The sequence below is a fragment of the Notamacropus eugenii genome, chromosome 2 (assembly GCF_028372415.1).
Source record: "Notamacropus eugenii isolate mMacEug1 chromosome 2, mMacEug1.pri_v2, whole genome shotgun sequence".
Lineage (NCBI taxonomy): Eukaryota > Metazoa > Chordata > Mammalia > Diprotodontia > Macropodidae > Notamacropus > Notamacropus eugenii.
Genome location: NC_092873.1, coordinates 100,650,971 through 100,670,731, shown reverse-complemented (window position 1 = coordinate 100,670,731; position 19,761 = coordinate 100,650,971). Strand labels below are relative to the sequence as shown.

General features: G+C 38.7%; 1 protein-coding gene across 1 annotated transcript in view; it reads left to right on the top strand.

Moving 5' to 3' along the window:
* Positions 1 to 10,276, top strand: part of UNC5CL (unc-5 family C-terminal like) — a 185,231-nt gene extending 174,955 nt beyond the window's left edge. Inside the window, exon 9 of the mRNA XM_072642015.1 lies at positions 9,779 to 10,276. Coding sequence (XP_072498116.1) covers positions 9,779 to 9,812 — 34 coding nt within the window. The 3' untranslated portion in view covers positions 9,813 to 10,276. The remainder of the gene's footprint in view (positions 1 to 9,778) is intronic.
* The last annotated feature ends 9,485 nt before the right edge of the window (positions 10,277 to 19,761 follow it).

Sequence of the window (19,761 nt, the reverse complement as noted above, 5' to 3'; positions counted from 1 at the left end):
TGCAATCAGCTCTGCTATTATTCTGGCAGGGGTAGATCAATGTAATCCTCAGGACCCTCCTTATTTGCTCCTTAACTTGCCAAATTAAAATGTCCTTCCCTACGGATATATGTAAGTACACACATATATACAGATGGAGAGAGGAGAGAGAAGGATGGAGAGAGAGAGAGAGTGTTACCATTTAGAATGCAAGATTCCTAAGGGTGGAAACTATATTTGCTTTTGTATTTGTATCTATAGTGCTTGAGGTGCTTGGCACATAGTAGGTAAGCCCTTAGTTAACGCTTTTTAAGATTCATTCATTGAACTGGGAGGATTAGATAAAGGTTCATGAAGAAGGTTGCATTTGAACCTCCCTTCACTCAAGCATTTTACTCATCAGGCTAGCCCTGGTGCTTGGAATTATTCCATTATAGCTTCACTCCTTTAAGTGAAGACTCTGTCACCTGTGAAAATGGAAATCCCTCCAGGATTTATCACATAGTAACAAGAGAGGCAGTGAATGGTAGTAGAATATACTCTAAACTTGGAATCAGGAGACCAGAGATGACATCTGGACTCCACTTCCTAGCTATGTGCCTGTCAGGCAAGTCACACAATCTCTCTGTGCCTTGGTTTTCTCCTTTGCAGAACTGGGGAGCTTGATTATTTAATTGCTATAGTCCCTTGAACTCAGAGATTTATATATGTACATCTTGATTTGTTTTCTCTTTTCTGTGGAATTTCAAGTAATCTAGTTGGTTTTGTTAAGTGGGTCAGTAAATGAGATGAATGGACATTAATAAAGGATTCCAAAGTGGTGTTGGAACACACTGTCACTGACTTTTACTCAAGTTCCTGGTTCCTCTTATCAGAGTTCAAGAGAGGGATGAAAACCATGCACATTTTTCTAGGCTGTCATTGGCACCCAAGAATAAGGATGTCTTTCCTAAAATTATAACCTTTGAACAACTTTTCCCCTGCTTTGAAATAGATTATCTGCCAGTTCTCAAACAAGTGAGCAATTAGAAAGCCCATTCAAGAACTCTTCTATTGAGCTAGCAGGTTTCCTGTGACAGTGTTCTTCAGTCCCAGTGCTGATGTTGGTGCCATCTCAAAACAACTGGATGAATCATTTGTGGAATGCTATTGAAATCATTTCAGGCAAGAATTTATCAGAGGGTTTAGCCATTGCTATCGGTTTGTAAACTAAAGAATAATATTAATAATAGATTTGTAAGGACAATTCTATGAGCATTTTTTCTCCTTCCTACTCACCACCCAGGTGAGCCAAGGTACCAGTCAGTTCATATAAGGGAGGCTAACTGAATCTCAAATTATTGTACATGATTCTAGTCACTTATGGTTGGAACAAAAATTCTTAAGCTAATATTCAACAAGCATTTATTAAACACCTACTATGTGTCAGATACTGCTAAGCACTGGGGATACAAAGAAAGGGAAAAGACAGCTCCTGTCCTTGAAGAGCTGTCTTAAAGGGAAAGAACATGCAAACAACTATGTATAAACAAGGTATATATAGGATAAATTGGATATAATTAATAGAAGGAAAATTCTGGGATTAAAAGCCATCAGGAAAAGCTTCTTGTAGAAGGTAGGATTTTGGGAACTTGAAGAGCAGCCAGGGAGGCAAAGATAAAGAGAAAGAACATTCCAGACATAGGGAACAGTGAGAATGTCCTTTGTGGGTAGATGGGGTGTCTTGTGTGATAAACAACAAAAAAACCAGGATTACTGTATTATTGTATCAGAGTATGTGGACGGAAGAAAGGTAGGAAAAGACTAGTAGAGTGGGAGGGGATCAGGTTATGAAGAGTTTTGAATACAAAATGATAACTTTTATATTTGATCCTGGAGGTAATGGGAACTACTGAAATTGACTGATTAATGGGTATATGTGTGGTATATTAATGGGTAATCACATAAGTAGACCTATACTTTAGGGAGATTAATTTGATCCATATGGAAGGTGGATGTGGGAAGAGACTGGATTCAGAGAGAACAACCAGAAGGCTATTGCAATATTCTAGGTGTGAGATGATGAGGGACTGTCCCAGGGTTGTGACATTTGTCAGAGGGAAAAAAAAAAAAGGTGGACATATATAAAAATGTTATACACAGGACATGATAACAGATTGGAAAACTGAGTGAAAAAGAGAGCTAAGACTGTGAACCTGGGTGACTGGGGGGATGGTGGTGCCCTTGACAATAATAAGGAAATTCAGAAGTGCTGAGGGTTTGGATAAGAGATAAAGAGTTCACTTTTGGATGTATCTAGTTTAAGGTGTGTACAGAACATTCAGTTCGGGATATCCAGTAGGTAATCAGAGATGAGTCTAGAATGTGGGGGATAGTTTAAGGTTGGATAAGTTAGATCTGAGATTCATTGACATAAAGATCATAATTGAATCCCTGGATGCTGATGGGATGACCAAGTGAAACAGAGTGGGAGGGGACACCAATGGTTAGTAGACATGATGTGGATGAAGATCCAGTAAATGAGACACAAGTAGGAGAACATTAACAAAACATTAATATGAGCTAATAATAATGTATATTTATATAGCACTTTCGTTGTTGTTCAGTCATTTCAGTCATGTCTGAATCTTCATGCCCCATCTGGAGGGTTTCTTGGCACAGTAAGTGCTTCGTAAGTACTCATTGTTTAATTATGTAATCCTGTATTCTTTATAACAGATAGTACAAGTATTATTATTTCCATTTTAAAGATGAAGAAACTGATGTTTTGAGAGGTTAATTTTCCCACGATTGTCTCAGTAGGATGCAACTAAGATAGGATCTGAACTCGTATCTCTCTTAACTCCAGATCCATTACTCTAACCATTGTACAATATTGCCTCTGGCTAACAGATAAATAATAATCTCAGTTCTGCCATTAGTTAGTTTTGTGTCTTAGAGATGCTGTTTACTTCCCTTTCCTGAGTCTTGATTTCCTCATTTAAAAATGAAAGTGTTGTATTAGAGTCTCCAAGGTTCACACAACAGTTTAAGGACACAAGCTCTGCCTTCCTAGAGTTTATAGTATAGTAGGGAGATGGGAAAAAAAAAACCCACAGAAAACTATAAGAGACAACATTAGAAGTCAAGAGATATAATTTAGTTCCTGGGGAATTACATTGCAGGGGACAGGGTAAGGGAATATCATAAAGGAGTGGACATTTGATTTGGTCTTTCATGTATGGATAGGAATTCAATAGTCAAAGAGGAGGGAGGACATTCAAGGCATAGGAAACTGAACTAAAGCACGGAAGCAGGAGGGAATGTCACACATTTGGGGGACAGAGTCAGGTTATTTGAGTGATGTGCAGATGACCTATGATCAGGTGATTTCTAAGGCCCCTTTTATCTCTAACATTCTACATTTCTGCAATTTTTATGGAGCACATTTAAAGAATTAGATACTTTAGAGAAGGACTTAAAATATATAAGCTCAATATTGAACCTTTTGCTCTATTTCAGTTATTAGTGACCTCTTCTTCATTTGGGTAGCTAGGTGGCACGATGGATAAAGTGTCAGACCTGGAGTCAGAATGACCTTAATTCCAATCTGGCCTCAGACATTTAATAGCAGTGTGACTCTGGGCAAGTCACTTTCCCCTCTTTGCCTCTGTTTCCTTATTAGTAAAATGAACTGGAGAAGGAAATGGCAAACCACTCCAGTATCTTTGCCAAGAAAACCCCAAATGGGGTCATGAAGAGTATGACACGACTGAATAAAAACAGCCTTCATTTAAACCTGGATTTTTTTACTCTGATTTAAAGGGGAAAGAAACCCTTTAATTCTTTTTCTCACTTACAATGTTTGAGGTGCCAAATACTCCTGGACTTGTATAGGTTAATAGGATATAGCTATTTTTTCCCTTCATATGTATGAAACATGAAGTTTTAACTCATATTCTCTAGGGTATTTCTAGTCCCACTGTCATTTTCAGCAGCAGCATTGACCTACACACTACAGTGTCTTACTTTTCACAACATGCAATATATCTCTGCCTGAAATTATTTATTGAGTATCTTGAGGAGTAATTTATCTAAATGCTTCATGGTAGTAGCAAACACAGTGCTGAGACCATAGACAACAGTGGAAACGGGCACTGGGATAGGGAATCAGTACATTTGGTGGTTCTGCCACTGATTAACTGTGTCTCTCTCCTTTCTGGGCCTCAGTTTCTCCTGCTGCAAAACAGTGGGTTTGGATGGGATATCTAAGACCCCATTTAGCTCTGACAGTCTGTTGTGCATTCTGACATTCTGTAATACCATCTCACGTTGTATGCATGAAGGCCCTTCCCAGTCCTAACATTCTATGTTCTAACATTCTAAGTCCTAGGATCCGTTTCTTCTCTACCATCCTTTGTTCTGTAAGTCTAAGGTTATTCCCTCCAAAGTCTCCAAATAAAGAGGCTAAATAAAGAGCAAAATACGTCACATGTTTGGATCAAGGTTGGACAGCTACCAGCACTTTGCAGGATTAGAATGAAACACTAGAATGAGCACATCTAATTAGCAGCTGCCTCTGGAGAAATAGATGAATTACCCCTGACAACATGACCTAAAGAATAACCTCTTGCTCTCTGGACTTCTTATCTTTCTTATTGTGGTTTGTTAGGTGAATGCCTTCAGATTTATTCTCTAGCCTAGATGTCACCCCTTTATCTCCTATAATTTTTGAGGATCAATATTCTCTCCCCAGTGTTTGCCATTTAAGATCCTACCCATTTGTTAAGGCCCACATCAAATGCTACTTCCTTGAAGCCTGCACTGATGTTTCTGGCCATAAGGAATTCCCCTATCCTGTAAGTTCTCACTTTGTTCCCCTCATATACTTTGACAACATCATAGAGTGGAAAGACCTCTTGACTTAGAGTCAAGAAAGCTGAACAGCTATGGCTCTGGCAGTTATTAACTGTGTGGTCCTTGCTAATTATTTTGCTCTTTTAAGGTTTAGTTTCCTCATCTGTAAAATTGGTGTAATGATATTTGAACTGTCTCCCTCATGGTATTGTTGCAAAAGTGCTTTATAGACCTTAAGACACTACAGAAAAATGAATAATAGTAATATTATTTTGTTTGGCTTTTAATCCTTTTACATTTAGCATCTTCCCTACTAGACTGGGAGTTTTTTGAGTTCAGGAACCATGTCTTATTCATTTTTGTTTCTTTCTCAGAATCGTACCTTACTTAGTGCCTAGCCCAACATAGACATATAACAGGTGATTGTCAGCTTTGAATTTATCAAGTTGGAACATTATATATTTTTGTGGCCAAGTGTATTTATTGTTTTTATTTGTGTATTCCTTCACTAACCCTTTCCACACATGTCATGCCCCACCCTCATTCTCCCATAAACTATTTTTAATAATAGCCTTGGAAGACACTGAACCAAACTTCTTAAATAGGTCAACTTCAATCATGATACCCAAACTTGACAGGGATAAAGCAGAGACAGAGCATAATGCATCAATATTACAATTGAATGCTGATGCAATAATGCTTTATTTGTGGGAGGATGGGAAACAATACCATTTAAATATCCAAATCAAAAGGGCAACAATGCTATCTAAATATCCAACAAAATTTTTTTGTCACAAAATTGGATTCATGTGATACAAGGAAAACATTCGTTGTAATTAATCACATAAATACAAAGCCAAAAGCATTGAATTTAGAGTTAGAATACCTTGGTTCAAATCTAAGCTTTGCAATTTCCTATTTGACCATGGGCAAGTCACTTTACCTCTTTGAGCCTCAGTTTCCTCATTTGTTAAATGAGGGGATTGGATTAGGTGATCCTTAAGCTCTCTTTAAGCTGCATATCTACCATCTTATAATCTTAACTGAACAAAAAAAATCCAGAAACCATTTTTTCATGTTTAATTTTCTTACTCATTACCCCCTTATCTGAAATAGTAATAGATGATTTCAGTAGAATCTTCTGCAAAGAAGGAATTTATTCTCAGAAGATCAAGCCAAGAGTAAAACCTAAGTAATAACTTACTAGGGAGAGGGCAAAGCAATAGAATACAAAGAGGTGAGAAGAGGGGAGAACCAATTGCCACTAGGAATGTGAAAGCCTAGAAAAATGCTGGAATCTCACAGAGAAATCATCATTAGTTTTCTCAATGACTATTATTTTTTGAATAGGCTATTAATTCTTTTTAAAGGTGGCAATGAGGACCTATGGCTGTCCTTCATGCCTGGAATAATGTCCTTCATCATATCCACCCTCTGGTTTCTCTCAAGTCCCAACTAAAATCCTACCTTTCACAAGAAGCCTTTTCCAATTTCCCTCAATTCTAATGCCTTTCCACCATAATTATTTCCAATTTATCCTGTATTTATCTTGTGTGTACATGGTTACTTGTGCTATTCCTAGTTTTTAGTCCTATTAGACTCTGAGCTCCTTGAGAGCAGAGTATGTCTTTTATCTTTTTTGTGTGTCTCTGACCTTAGCACAGCATTTGGCACATAGTACACACATTAGCAGTGTTTATTGATTCCCTGACTGATGTTAGAGGAAATAGAGAAGAATTAGATTCAAGAACTATCACAAGGGTCGAATTGACAGGACTTATTTACTGATTGGATATGAGAAATGAGGAACAAGAAAGAGAAAAGAGTCAAATATGACATGAGTTGTGTCAATGGCATAATTGAGACAGAAAGCAAATTCATTTTCCGATCCCAGATTTAGAATTTGAAAGCACCTTAGAGGTCACTTAACCCTGTTTGCCTCAGTTTCTTCATCGGTAAAATGAGCAGGAGAAGGAAATGCAAACCATTCCAGTATCTTTGCCAAGAAAACACCAAAGAGGGTCATGGAGAGGTGGACATGACTGAAATGACTAAATAACAACAACAAATAGAGGTCATCTTGTCAAATTCCATCATTTTGTAGAAGGGGAAGCTGAGGCCCAGAAAGGTTAAGTGACTCACCCAAGGTCCCTCAGGCTGTTAGTATCAGGATTCAAATTTATGATCGGTTACTCTAAGTTTGTTTTTGACTCAATCACTCTTGGTCAAGGTCACATGGCACAATGGAGACTGGAGTCCGGATCTTCTAATTTAGAGCCATTTTCTTTCTCTTCCAACACAGAGCTTCTCAGGGCATAAGCCATAAGTAGCAAGATTCCAACCCCTTCTTTTTTGGATTTTTTTTTTTTAATGAGAGCCTACTATGTCTCCTTGATACCATGTCAGGCAGTTGGTCCAGAAAGCATAACACTTTTTTTTTTGAAAAATATTGATCATTTCTTCTGTACCCAACTTCTTTAGACCATTTTTAATAAACTGGCAAAAACAAAGGGTAGTTTCCTTAAAGTTCAGCAGCTTGGAGTTCTATTTGTAACAAAATTAAAAACACTGAGAAGCAAATTCAATAAATAAATTTGTAATTATTCTTTGAATAAATTATGCTTTTAAATTTAATGTAGCTGAATGCCAATTTTATCAATTAGTCAAAGTTTCATATTGCACATTTCATTTCCTAAGCTAATAAAGTGACTTGAGATCTAGAATATATGTATATACACATACATATTCATATACACACACATATATATGAAGATATGTATTTATGTTATATATATACACACACACATATTTGTAAAGTATTGGATATTTTCCATTTCCCCCAATTTTTCCTTTGTTTTAAGGGAAAAAAAATTTTCTCTTATGGCTGACATTTTTGCTTTCCAATAAGCACTTAATTCTATCTCCTCCCCAGCTGCTTCTTGCCACATACTCTTTTTTTTTTGTCTCCTCTCTCCTTCTTTGAATTGGAGGCTGTAATGCTATACATCTCCCTAAGAACTACTTCTAATTTTGTGGAGAGACTCAGATCTTCTTCTTGTGGAGCAAAGATGCTGTGGGTAATGTGGTGTAGCAAGGAGATAGTGGGCAGAGTACTGGACTTAGACACCTTGGATCTGAATCCTGATTATGCCACTTATTTCTTAGGCCTTTGGAAATTTACTTAAATTTTTCTACTTCTAGGTTCCCATATCTGTAAAGTGAGAACTAGATTAATGTCTCTTTGAATTTCACCTTTCTTTGTTTCTGTAAGTCTTAAACTTGAAAGGAAAGGAATCCTCAATGAAAACATCATCTTGGCCACTTTGTAATTTATCCCTCCTTTTTAGAACTCTGGCACACATATATACATATATATGTCTCTATATGCATAGAGACACACTTATTGCTTCAAAGGCTATTTGCATAAGACTGTCCTCATTGTTGGAATTATTGAATACTGTATAAAGGGTAGAGTTGATCAGAGTAAGAGAGGAGAGATTCTGTTCTGGCTTCTAGTTTTAAGAGAGAAGACACTTAGTTCTATACTCTCTTCAGCTCCCTGAAGGGAGAAAAAGACTCTGAGAAGGAAGCTGATATGTGAAAGATCTGTCATATGCAGAAGATATTAAATGCCGCCATTTATTAAAATCTACTTTCGCTGTTAGGATTTTCACTTTTTGCTCACTTTTTCTACCTTTGTCTCTTCTCCTCTCCTACAAAATTAACAATGGGGCTGTCTGCTTCTTGGTGTTAGCCTTCTTCCATGTTTCCCCAGGTCAGAAATGATCTTCCTCTACTATTAAATACTCTAGAACTTTGTGCCTCTTTTATTGGATTTTTATACTCTGCTTTGAGTACACATTTTGTGTCACCCATTAGACTATAGACTCCATATGGACTGAGACTGTATCTTACTCTTCCTTGTATTCCCCCTAACACGCAGTATAGGTCCTCAAATAGAGATGGTGTTCAAAATAATTGATGCTTAATAAAATGCTGTTGAATTAATGAGTGGTAAAATGAAACCACTTTAAACCATCTCTGTTTAAAAACTCAGAATTTCTGTTTAAAAGTTGTTTTAAAACCCTAAGTTTTATTGTAACTCTGATTTTTGTGCCTGGAAGTCATCTGAAAGAAGGCAGTCTGTAACCAAGGCAGGCTGTGAAAGTAAGAACTGTTGCTAAGGGGACCAGCTGAGAAGTTTATAATGTTTAAACCTTACTATTGTATTTGAATTTCATGTAACACCTACTAGAGCAGAGAGCAACTAGAGATTCCTGTTGGGAGGGGAACAATTCTTCTCCTCTTTAAATAGAGTGGAAAATTACTTCCTTCTTTTTGGAAAAGTCAGCTACCCTAGGGGCCACATGACTGGCATGGAGACATACCTAGGGTCTATAATCTTTCTTTTGGGTTTTCTTGTATAAATTCAAAGACAGGAAATCTAGATATGGTGAATCACAGAATAAATGCCATTTTTTTCTTCCCTTTAGTCTTTCTTTTATAGTTGATGAAGGAGATATAGCAAAGAATACCTCTGTCTTTGAAGGGAGTTTCAAGGATTGTGGCTTTAATTTCAAGACAAGTTACAGAATCAGGGAGCTTCATACAGGTCAGGACAGTGAAAGAAAAGAGCCCAGAGTTTTCTCTCTTTATAAGGAGGAAAAAAGAGGAATAACACAAGTGATCTGTGTTGTGGGCCTGATCAGCCCACTGTTCTGTCTCTGACACAATATAGAAGGGTATGCTTAATTCTACTATTTTAGAGAGAATTTGGTGATTTAAGTCCAATTTCTTTCTATGTCTATCATGACATTTTAGACTTTAAGTTGCTTCTCTTTCAGCCTTCATGGTGATGAGGGACTGAGGAGGAAGAAATCTGATCTTCTTAATCTGTTATTACAGAGTTAATTTGCCTCATCTTCTTGTTTGTAATTGTTGTTATTTTCTATACCTTCCCCAGCTTCCTTCTGCATCTCTTGAAGATCCATATATAACAATGCAGAGGTGGTGGTGCCAGCATCTCATGGGACCCTGGACAGAAGAAAGAGATGCCTTTGGAGAAAGATATTGAAGGAAGAAGAGCGAAGCCTGAAACAAATGATTTCAACTCTAAACTGTAATGCTACAGGAGGTATGCAATGAAGAAAAATGAAGAGTAATTACTGGGCTCTTGAAGCAGACACCCACATCCACAGTGTAGAGCAGTTTGGGTGGTGCCTACACTTCTACTGGGAGACAAGTGAGCCAAGAGGCCAACTTGGACCCAAAAGAATTCCGTACTATTTGCCAATCATTTTCCCATTTTCCCCACTATAAATTTGTTCACTTTGCCTTGGCATTTATGTAACTGCAGGAGACTATTATCTTGTCAACAATGTTCTGCTGCATTGACATTATCTCTTAATTACACAATTACTTTATTATGTACTGTACTTGTAGTAATAAAATATCTAAAGTATTTCTAGCTCATTCTGGATTTTTTTTAAAGGCTTGAGTCAAACCAATCCCTATAGGCATAGAATGTCAGAACTCAAATGGACCTTAGAACAATGACTATTAGAACACAAGGCACCCAAGATCAGAACTGGAAGGAATCTTAAAACTGAACATTAGAACATGGAACATAAAATGTCAGAGCTGGAAGAGAACTGAGAGGTTTTCTAATACTATCACCTCATTTTTATAGACTCCCAAAGGGGAAGCAACTTGCCCAAGGTCACACAGGCAGTTATGGGCAGAACCAGGACTAGAACTCATATTTGACTTCTTCATTCCTCTCCTAGCTTTCCTTTTGACCCTTCGGACTTTGCTACTAGGCCTTAGTCGTTTTCTCAACCTGGTGAGGTTTTATGACCTAGAGATTCCCTCCACCTCTACAGCCCCCTTCTCTCATTGGTGAATTTTTTCTGGTATCTTTATTTTGAGGAAAGACCCAGACAAGTCATCATTCATTCTTCTCCCAGCTTTGCTTTTGACTCTCTGGAATTAGCCATCACATCCCTGAATGGATACCTTCCTTTTTACTTTTAGTTTCCTTTTATATATAATCTTCCCCCGTTAGAATATCAGCTCCTTGAGGGTAGAGACTATAAGGACACTCTCAAGATCTCTCTCCAGAACTTTGGATTTGATTGTGCAACATGGGAGACACTGGCCCAGGACTGCTCAGCATGGCGTGCCTGCATCAGAGAAGGTGCTGTGCTCTATGAGCAAAGCAGAATTGAAACAGCTCAAAGGAAACATAGGATGCGCAAATGTTCGCATGGACTATTTGTGCCCAATCGGTGGTAGAGCATTCCAAGCTCATATTGGTCGGATCAGTCACAGTCAGACACATTGAAACTTGACTTTATCATGGTGATGTTATTTTGGTCCTCTTCGAGAAAGAAGGACAACAACCAACCAACCATTTTTGCATCCCCAATACACCCTTAGTATAGTACCTGCCACATAGTAGGTACTTAATCAATATTTGTTATCTTTCATTTACTCATCAAGCTCAATTTCTTTTCTGGCAGAAGACATTAAACTTTTTCTTTTTCTTATATGGTGTCTGATTTTGTGAAACCTGTCACTTTCCTATAGAAGAGCAAATAAATACTCATGAGAGGTGGTACTTTTATAGAAAGATAAAAGTTTTTAATATGGAGGAAAGGGTCCATCCAAAACAATAATAATTTGTTAAGTATTTACTATCTAGAAAGCACTGTCCTAGGTGCTGGGGATATAAAGATATCCACCAGAAGTCTTGGATAACCAGGGACATAGCCTCAGGGCTTAGAATTCATGGAGGAGAGGGGATAGAGATATCAAAAGATACGGGAGAGAGTTTGTATGTGTGTGTGTGTGTGTGTGTAATTATGTATGTATATGAATTGGTGTCCGCTCAAGTATCAAAAGAGATAAGATAGAGTGTATATGTGTGTGTGTAATTATGTATGTGAGTTGGTGTCTGTTCATTAGTGTGTTCAGGCTTATGTCTATATGTTGTAGAATTGTTTGTATCTGAATTGCAATAGTACAGAATATCAACTCTTACTTTGAAATGTTGTAGAGCAGGGTCTTTGTTTCTTTATCCATTTAAAAATGCTTAGTTTTATTCTCTACTTTTTTACCCGTATCTCTACCACCACAACCACTCCTTTTCTCTTTTTGTCAATAGACTCTCTGTTCCCCTTGGATAAGTGTCAAGGATCCTGTTCTGACACTACCTGTGTGGCCTTGGACAAGTCACTCAGTCTCAGTTTCTTCCTACATAAAATAAGGTTTTAGACTAGATGGCCTATAAAGCCACTTCCAAATTTATATCTATGATCATCTGATCCAAGGATGGTGGGTTGTGAATGAATGACACTGTTCTCCTCTTCCTAACTGACTCAGTTAAGGCTTGGGAACAGCTCTTCAGCACAGATCAGACCAGGTCACTCCTCTCCTCAGGTTGTTCCCTGTGGCTTCTAGGATAAAACAGATAAAATTCAAACTCTTCTTTTGTTTGTCAGTTAAAGCCTTTCATTATCTGGTTCAATTCTTATTTTCCTCCCTTTATGTTCTCTACATTCCAGCTAAATTGGTTGGCTTACTGTTCCTCTTACATGATGTTTCTGTGCCTTTGTACAGGAGGCTTTATGTAATTAAAGGAGTCTTGGGTCAGTCTAACAGTTTTGCTCTCTCCTCAACTAGCTCAATATTATAGGATATGAATCTGTCTCAATGGGAGCCTCCCACTGAGAAAGACGTGCACCTTAGACCCTTGCTGATAGGACACATAGAACTCTTCTGATTGATGACCAGTGACTGGGGTTATTTCTTGACAATTATTTTTCAGTTCAGAAGGATTTTATTAGAGGAACTGCCCTCCAAAGGTATCTTGGAGTGAACTATGAACTGGATCTAACTCATTACCTCTTACTTTTGCACTTGGTCTTCCTCACCAGAATGAAGCAAGGAAGGGATAATTTCTCTCTTCCACTTCCCACCAGGAGCAATTTAAAACAGAAACACATAGATATGGAAGGCATGTACTTGCACATGTCCTGAGAAGGGAGCTTCTCAAACTCTTGGTTCTGGCTGTCCTCTAATAACTTTCTATTTCCTTTTGTGAACATAGATCAGACCAGATGCTGAGCCTTGGGGGATACCCCATGGGTAATCTTGAGCTTGAGAATTTTTAAGTTAGATAATTCCTGAGTATAAAAGATGGTCACTGGCTACACACAGAGAGAGAATGATGAAGAAAAGGTTGGCCATCAGGAGGAACTACAGCTGAAATCCTAGCTTTACTATAAGAGGCTAGGAGATCTCAATCATGCTAACTCTCCATGGTAGAGGTCTGAGTTGCCCATTCAGAGCAGATATAAGATGAGTAAGAATATTTGTTCAGTACAAGGTGTTTTTATCTTCTGGGTCAATATGATTAATGAGTGTAATAGTCTTTTGAGTGTTTCCTGTTTTTGTGTGCTCTTAATGCATCCTTTTTATAGAAATGATAATAGCTAGAATTTCTATAGCTCCTAGTACATGCCAGCACCATGGTAAGCACTGTGCAAATATTATCTCACTTGATCCTCATAACAACCCAGGAAGGTAGGTGCTAGCTGCTTGTGGTGTAGGCAAAATAAAGGCTGTTCCACACTTGATATGCTGTACTTGGTACCTTTGTATGAGAGAACCCTATTAACGATGTATGATAAAATCCTAGACATGAGACATGCCTAATGTGAATTTTAGAAGATTCTTTGAGTATAGAACCAAAGAGAAAACCCAAATGTTCTAGAAAAGTGAAGGCCTCAGGACTGGACCCAGGTTTGTGTGAGCACAGAGTCCTTTGGGGGCTCCTGGGACATGGAGGACATTAATAGGCAATACCTGAAATGCTTTTCCTCCTCATCTTATATTCTTAGGATCCTGAACCCACTTCAAATATAAGCTCAGATGGCGTGTCTTACATGAAGTCTTTCTGGATGCTCTCAGTTTTTAAAACCTTCCAAATTATTTCGTATCTTATTCTGCATATATTTTGTATTTTCGTGTCTATGTAAGTGTTGTGGTCCAGTTTTCCTCCTTCCACTAAGTAGAATATAAGGTTTCTGAAAGCAGAGACTTTTAAATTTTTGTTCAGGGTCTGGAATATTGTAAGAACTCAGTAAATGCTTGTTGAAGACAGGAAGAAAGGAAAACAGAAAGGAACGGAGGGAGGGAGGAAGTAAGGACAGAAAAAGGAAGGAAAGAAGAAATTAAGGAGAGAAGAGGGAGAAAGGAGAGACAAAATGAAGAAAGAAGGGATAGGAAGAAGGAGAGCAGGAAGAAAGAAACAGAGGAGAGAAAGAGAGGAGTAAAAGGAGGAAGAAAGGAAGAGAGAAAGATGTGAAGAGGGCTCTCATATTTCAAACCCTCAAGAATTTAGGAGAACGGTGCACCTCAATAGCCAAGTTCACAAGGACAGAATAGAAATGAGGGATATTTATGGATGGTTCTATCTTCATCCCAGAGTAAAACTTCAGTGAACTCTTGAAAAAAAAGCTTGGGTATACTTCTTGTCTAGTTTTTTTTTTTTGGGGGGGGGGTGACCAATGAGAGATCACTCTTCTAGATCATAACCAATGAGAGCCCAGTTCTCAAGATCATATGTAGTGTGTGAACTCTCTCTGAAGCAACCTGCATATAGATGTGTGATAAGCCTACCTGCTTTCCATTTCTGAGGGTGCCCAGGTATGCTGAGCATATCCTGTCTACTTCCTCTGTGTCTGAAAGAGGGCTTTCCAATTGGTTGCTGAGACAGAGTTGAGTGTGCATATGAAGAGCTCCAAAGACAGGATCTTTACCTCTTTCTACCTTGACTGTATTTAAGTTCTGTGGGCCTCTGTGTGGAGTAGGGACCTCTGGTCCTCTGTCACTCAGAGATGCTCTGAAACTGGCAAGCACATAGCCTTCTGGGAAAGCAGTATCTCGGATGGAAATGACTTCTGTTGTGTCTTCTTTCTACTTCTACAGGATCTGTTGGACTTTAGAAGTCTGGAGGAGCAGAGGTCTAGTAATAGAAGTCTTTTCCAGGGTTTACCAACATCCAATCAAATGGATGGACGTGGCACAGTGGAAAGACTGCCCTGCCTGAAGTCAGAAAGGTTAGTCTTCCTGAGTTCAAGTCTGGCGTCATACACTTACTAGCTGCGTGGCCCTCAGCAAGTCACTGTTTGCTTTAGTTTCTCATCTGAAAAATAAGCTGGAGAGGAAAATGGCAAACCACTCCAATGTCTCAGATGGAATCACAAAGAATTGGACATGACTGAAATGACTGAACAGCAACAACAGTCCTGGTGAAGAATGACCTACTTGATCCAGCCTATGCATTTGTGGAAGTCTAGAAGCAAGAGAGCAACTCCATTCACTGTACTACTTTCAGAAGTAAACTTAATGGAGTGAGTGCTTTGTTGCAACTACTTTAAATATGAACCCAGTGTTCTGGGGGTGGAAAGGGCATGCAAGGGAGTGTGATTCCATTAGGGAGCTGTGTTAATGCTATTGTTATTTCTTCTCAGTTAAATATCCCTTTTGTGAGACTAATTGACTAAATGACACTGGGGTATTTATCACTGAGTGAATCAATAATATAGGGGACATACTAACTGTAACTGAGGATTAATATTGGGGCGAATACAAAAAATAGAGACTGAAGGGGATACCATTGGAAAGACAACTCCAAATTTAGATCACTGAGGAGGAAATGTAGCCTTGTTCTGCCAAAGTCAATGCAGTCTTGACTTGCCAGTAAGAGTGAGAGTTGAGATGAGGACCCCTAGAGCTTATAAAGCTATAATAAGATTTCCCAAATGTGAGTTACAAGGTCCTTTCTTGCTAGGAATTTGGTCTACTAATCAAGAGTATGGAGATTTAATTAAATTCAACAATCCAAGGGCATAATCATTTCTTCAGGAATCTGTCCTAAAATATAAAAATGAAAATACTTTAAAAGTAAGTGTTCAAAAAAAAAGAAGTTCATTGTCCCCTTTCTCCTCATTAGTTTATGATATTTCCAGAAGAACCAAAATTCACAGAAACTCAAATGCTACCTATTCTGGCCTCTAAACCAAAAAACCCTATGTTGCTGCAACTGGCATTTTCAGGCTGGACTTAGTCAGGGGAGGAGAGTTTCTTCACAGTTGGTGTCCTCCGACGCAGCACTCCTCAGCTTGAAGGAATGACCTTCAAATGTTTCATTGAATACCCTCAAGCATACAGGGAATTATGTGCAGGCTTCCACAGTGACACACATGCACACACACACACACATATGCACACACACAGATCCACACACACAAACAAGAACATGAAGACCTCTGAAGCATACAGACACACATGTCCCTATGATCATGATCATACACTGACACATATATATGCACACATATAAACACAGAGGCACAGGTTCATGCGTAGGCACACACGCATAAACACAGAAACAAGCCTTCATACCCATGCACACACAAATAAACAGGTAAGAATCCAGTACACAGGGCAATTTCAAACCATTCAGTGAATTCTTTTCTCTTGGGAGGCTTGATAGCTTTACCAGAAAATGAACAAAAGAGAAAGCTCAGGCTGAGCAAATACCCAGAACATTCTTGGCCAAACTCACTACTAGATCTTCCTGTGGCTGCCTGCCTAGGAAGAAGCAGAGACTATACCATGGCTAGTGAATTGACTTAGGGATGGAGGAAAGAGAGATTTAACTCAACGCAATAAATATCAATTCGGTTCCCACCATGAGCCAGGCATTGTGTTACATGCTGGGGAAGAAGAGGCAAAATATAAAGAAGTTTATATTTTAGTTGGAGAAATCTGGGTTGGTTTATTAGTGAGCAGACATAGGCTTTGAGTCCAGGGAAATTGTCCTGCCTTGCCAGCACCCTATTGGTTTGTACTATAGTCTGTAAGCTGCATGAGGTCAGGCATAGTACTTTAGTTAAAATTTTTAATATATATTTTCCATGACTAAACATCATGTTCTACATACAACAGAAAATTAATAAATGCTCATTGTAACTCATCATTTCATGTTGGGTAGTATAGCATATTAATACCTGACTTAAAGTCAATATCAGCTGTTCAGTAGCAAGGAGATTCCATGGAGAAAGACTCATCAAGAAAGGGTTGTGGAGAAAAGACACAAAGGAGGAGGGAGGCCCTTTGGAAAACTAATACTAATGGTAAGTAAAAAGCTAAGTAAGGGAGATAGGGGGTGTCAGAAACAAAGGGAACTGTTTAAATAGAACAAGGAGCGTTCAAGAAAAGCTGACGCAGATTAGGGGAGGAAAAGCCCTGACAAAAAGAAAAAAGAATTTACATAATTAGGAAGGAGATTAAAAACAGTACCTCTGAGCACAGCTAAGTGGATGGAAACGCAGCTAAGTAGTTGAGAGCTGTCATATTTTCCAACCACTGGAGGTTCATCTACACTCCTTGGGGGAAGGGGAAATGACAATGGAAACTGGAGAAGCAGATGTCCTGGTATAGTGGACAAAGCACTATATTTGCCCCCAGTGGATATGGGTTCAAATTTTAACTCTGCTACAGACTAGCACATAAGCTGAGTTTCAGTTTTCTTATAAAAAGAGAGAATTGACTAGCTTCTCTCTAAGATCCCCTTTCTAGTTCTAACTCCTGTGTGTAGCACCTCCTTTGTGCACATGAAGGGTCACTTTCCCAAATCCCACTAACACTGGCAGGTTGTATTCCCAGGGAGCCACTGACTACTTTTCCTCTCAAGATTCTAGGGGAGGGTTGGAGCTTATAACACTATCACCATAAAGCCCCCATCTGGTGTACTCTCCCAAAATTAATTGAGTAGTTGATGATGTGGATAGAAACAGTGCCCTAAGGATTAAAAATAATATGAAGGGTTGCTTTTTCAGCACTTTGTGGAACCCCTAGTTTATTCTGTAACCTGAAGGTGTCCTAAAGTCCTTTCCCCCTCATCTTGAACCTGTATCCAAAGAATTACTCTTATGTCCCTTATTCTGTGTTCCCCCCTATCCTTTAATTTTTAACCTGAGTCCTCCTGCCCTGTCCTTAAATCCTTAAACCATAAAGAATTCCCTTTGTTTCCCTCATTCTATGTCATCCTGTCTTGTCTTTAATCTTTAACTTCCACAAAATCATCTAAAACTACACCACCATTCTGAAGCTTCTATATAAGCATAACTTCCCCAAAAAGTCTCACTTAACTTTCTCACTAGGAGACCCATATTGCATCAATAAAGCTCCCAATGGCTACAGAGAAGGTCTAAGTGAATTCTTTCACACCTTTACCTGCTCTACCAACTCTAAACCTCATCAGTTGACATCACCCTAATATCAATCTACCAACTGATATCAATTAACTTAAATAAAAGGATATTTGCTGAGAAGGTATAGAAAAGACATAAATACACACTTGTTCCTATAAGCTAGAGAGGTGGGAATGGAATATGCTTTCTCCTCAAAGTAGTTGGCATAATGCATTCCATACCAACCTGAGGTACATTCTCCCTTTGGTACACACACACACACACACACACACACACACACACACACACTACACACACTAGGTCCCTAAGGAAAATGGGCCCAAATGTGAAGCAAGAAGGTAATGAGGCATATATATGCAGGGAACATAAGGGACTAAAGGATACCTCATGAATCAGGGCCCCAGTTGAGCTGCTCCCTTGCTCAGATAGGCTGGTTTTTTTCAAGGATGGAGTATCTTAGATGATGGGCCAATTCATTACTTGACTGGGTCAAGCAAATTACTTTACAGCTCACCACATGAACTTACCACATTCAGCTGTTATGGTTACTGATAAACTGTTACTGTCTCTAGCTTCTGAGGAAACTTCTGACAGCTCTTTTGACCTTTCAAAAGTCGCACAGTAATAAGTTAGTCAATTCTGTGTCAAAATATTCAGTCATTTACAATCAAGAAAGATTAAACATGATAAAAGAAGAAACAGGGGTTTCATGTGTTCACAGACACATGGTAGCCAGATGAGAGAGACCAGCCTGCAACTCCTCACCTACTAGCTCACAACAATCCTCTTTGCTCAAATGCCACATAGGAAGACAGTCAAAGATCCGTTATTTGAACTTTTTTTAAGGCATACTCAGTCCTAGCCCAGCCTCTACAGTGTCATGGGTCTTACAGCCAATCAAAAGACTTATCATCCCATACTATTATTTCCTTAGTTACTCATGGCCAAAAACTGGTTTCTGAATTCTAATATATTAGATTGTCAGTAGAAAGAAAATATTGCACATATTCTATATAATCAACCAGGAAGGACAAATCCACTCAAACTCTAAAAACTGGGCCCTAATTCAAAAGTTTCCCATTTATATATGGCCCCAGTAAAATAAAGGTTATATAAGAGTCCTCAGATAGCATGCTGCATTTGTTGAAGAGAGAGAGAGGAGAGCTGGTTCAGATGTGAATGAATTCATTTAGACCTTCTCTGTAGGCATTGGGAACTTTATTGACGCAAAAACAGCAGGTCTGAGATTTAGCAAGGAGCTAAACAAAGACAGTGATATAGGAAAAAGACCAGACTTATATACACAGCCTGTAGGATGATGATGTAATTTTTAGGGTTTCTAATGGGGATTGGAGATTTAGGGACCAGATGAGGAAGATGGACGACACAAGATAAGGGAGATGGGGAAACTTTATGACCCAAGATGAGGAGAGACAAGAAATTTTATGGTTCAGGATAAGGGGGGAAGTTTTATAGTGTTTCAAGATAAGGGGAGATTTTAAGGCACCAGGGAAAGAGCAACTCAACCCTTAAGGCACCTTTGTATCCATATCACATTGATGCCCTAGGTTCATTTCTCCCCCTCTCTTTCTCCTACCCCAAAGTTGGGAACAAGGTGGACATGATTTTTACTTTCTAGGCTTACAATCTTGTGGGAGAGGAT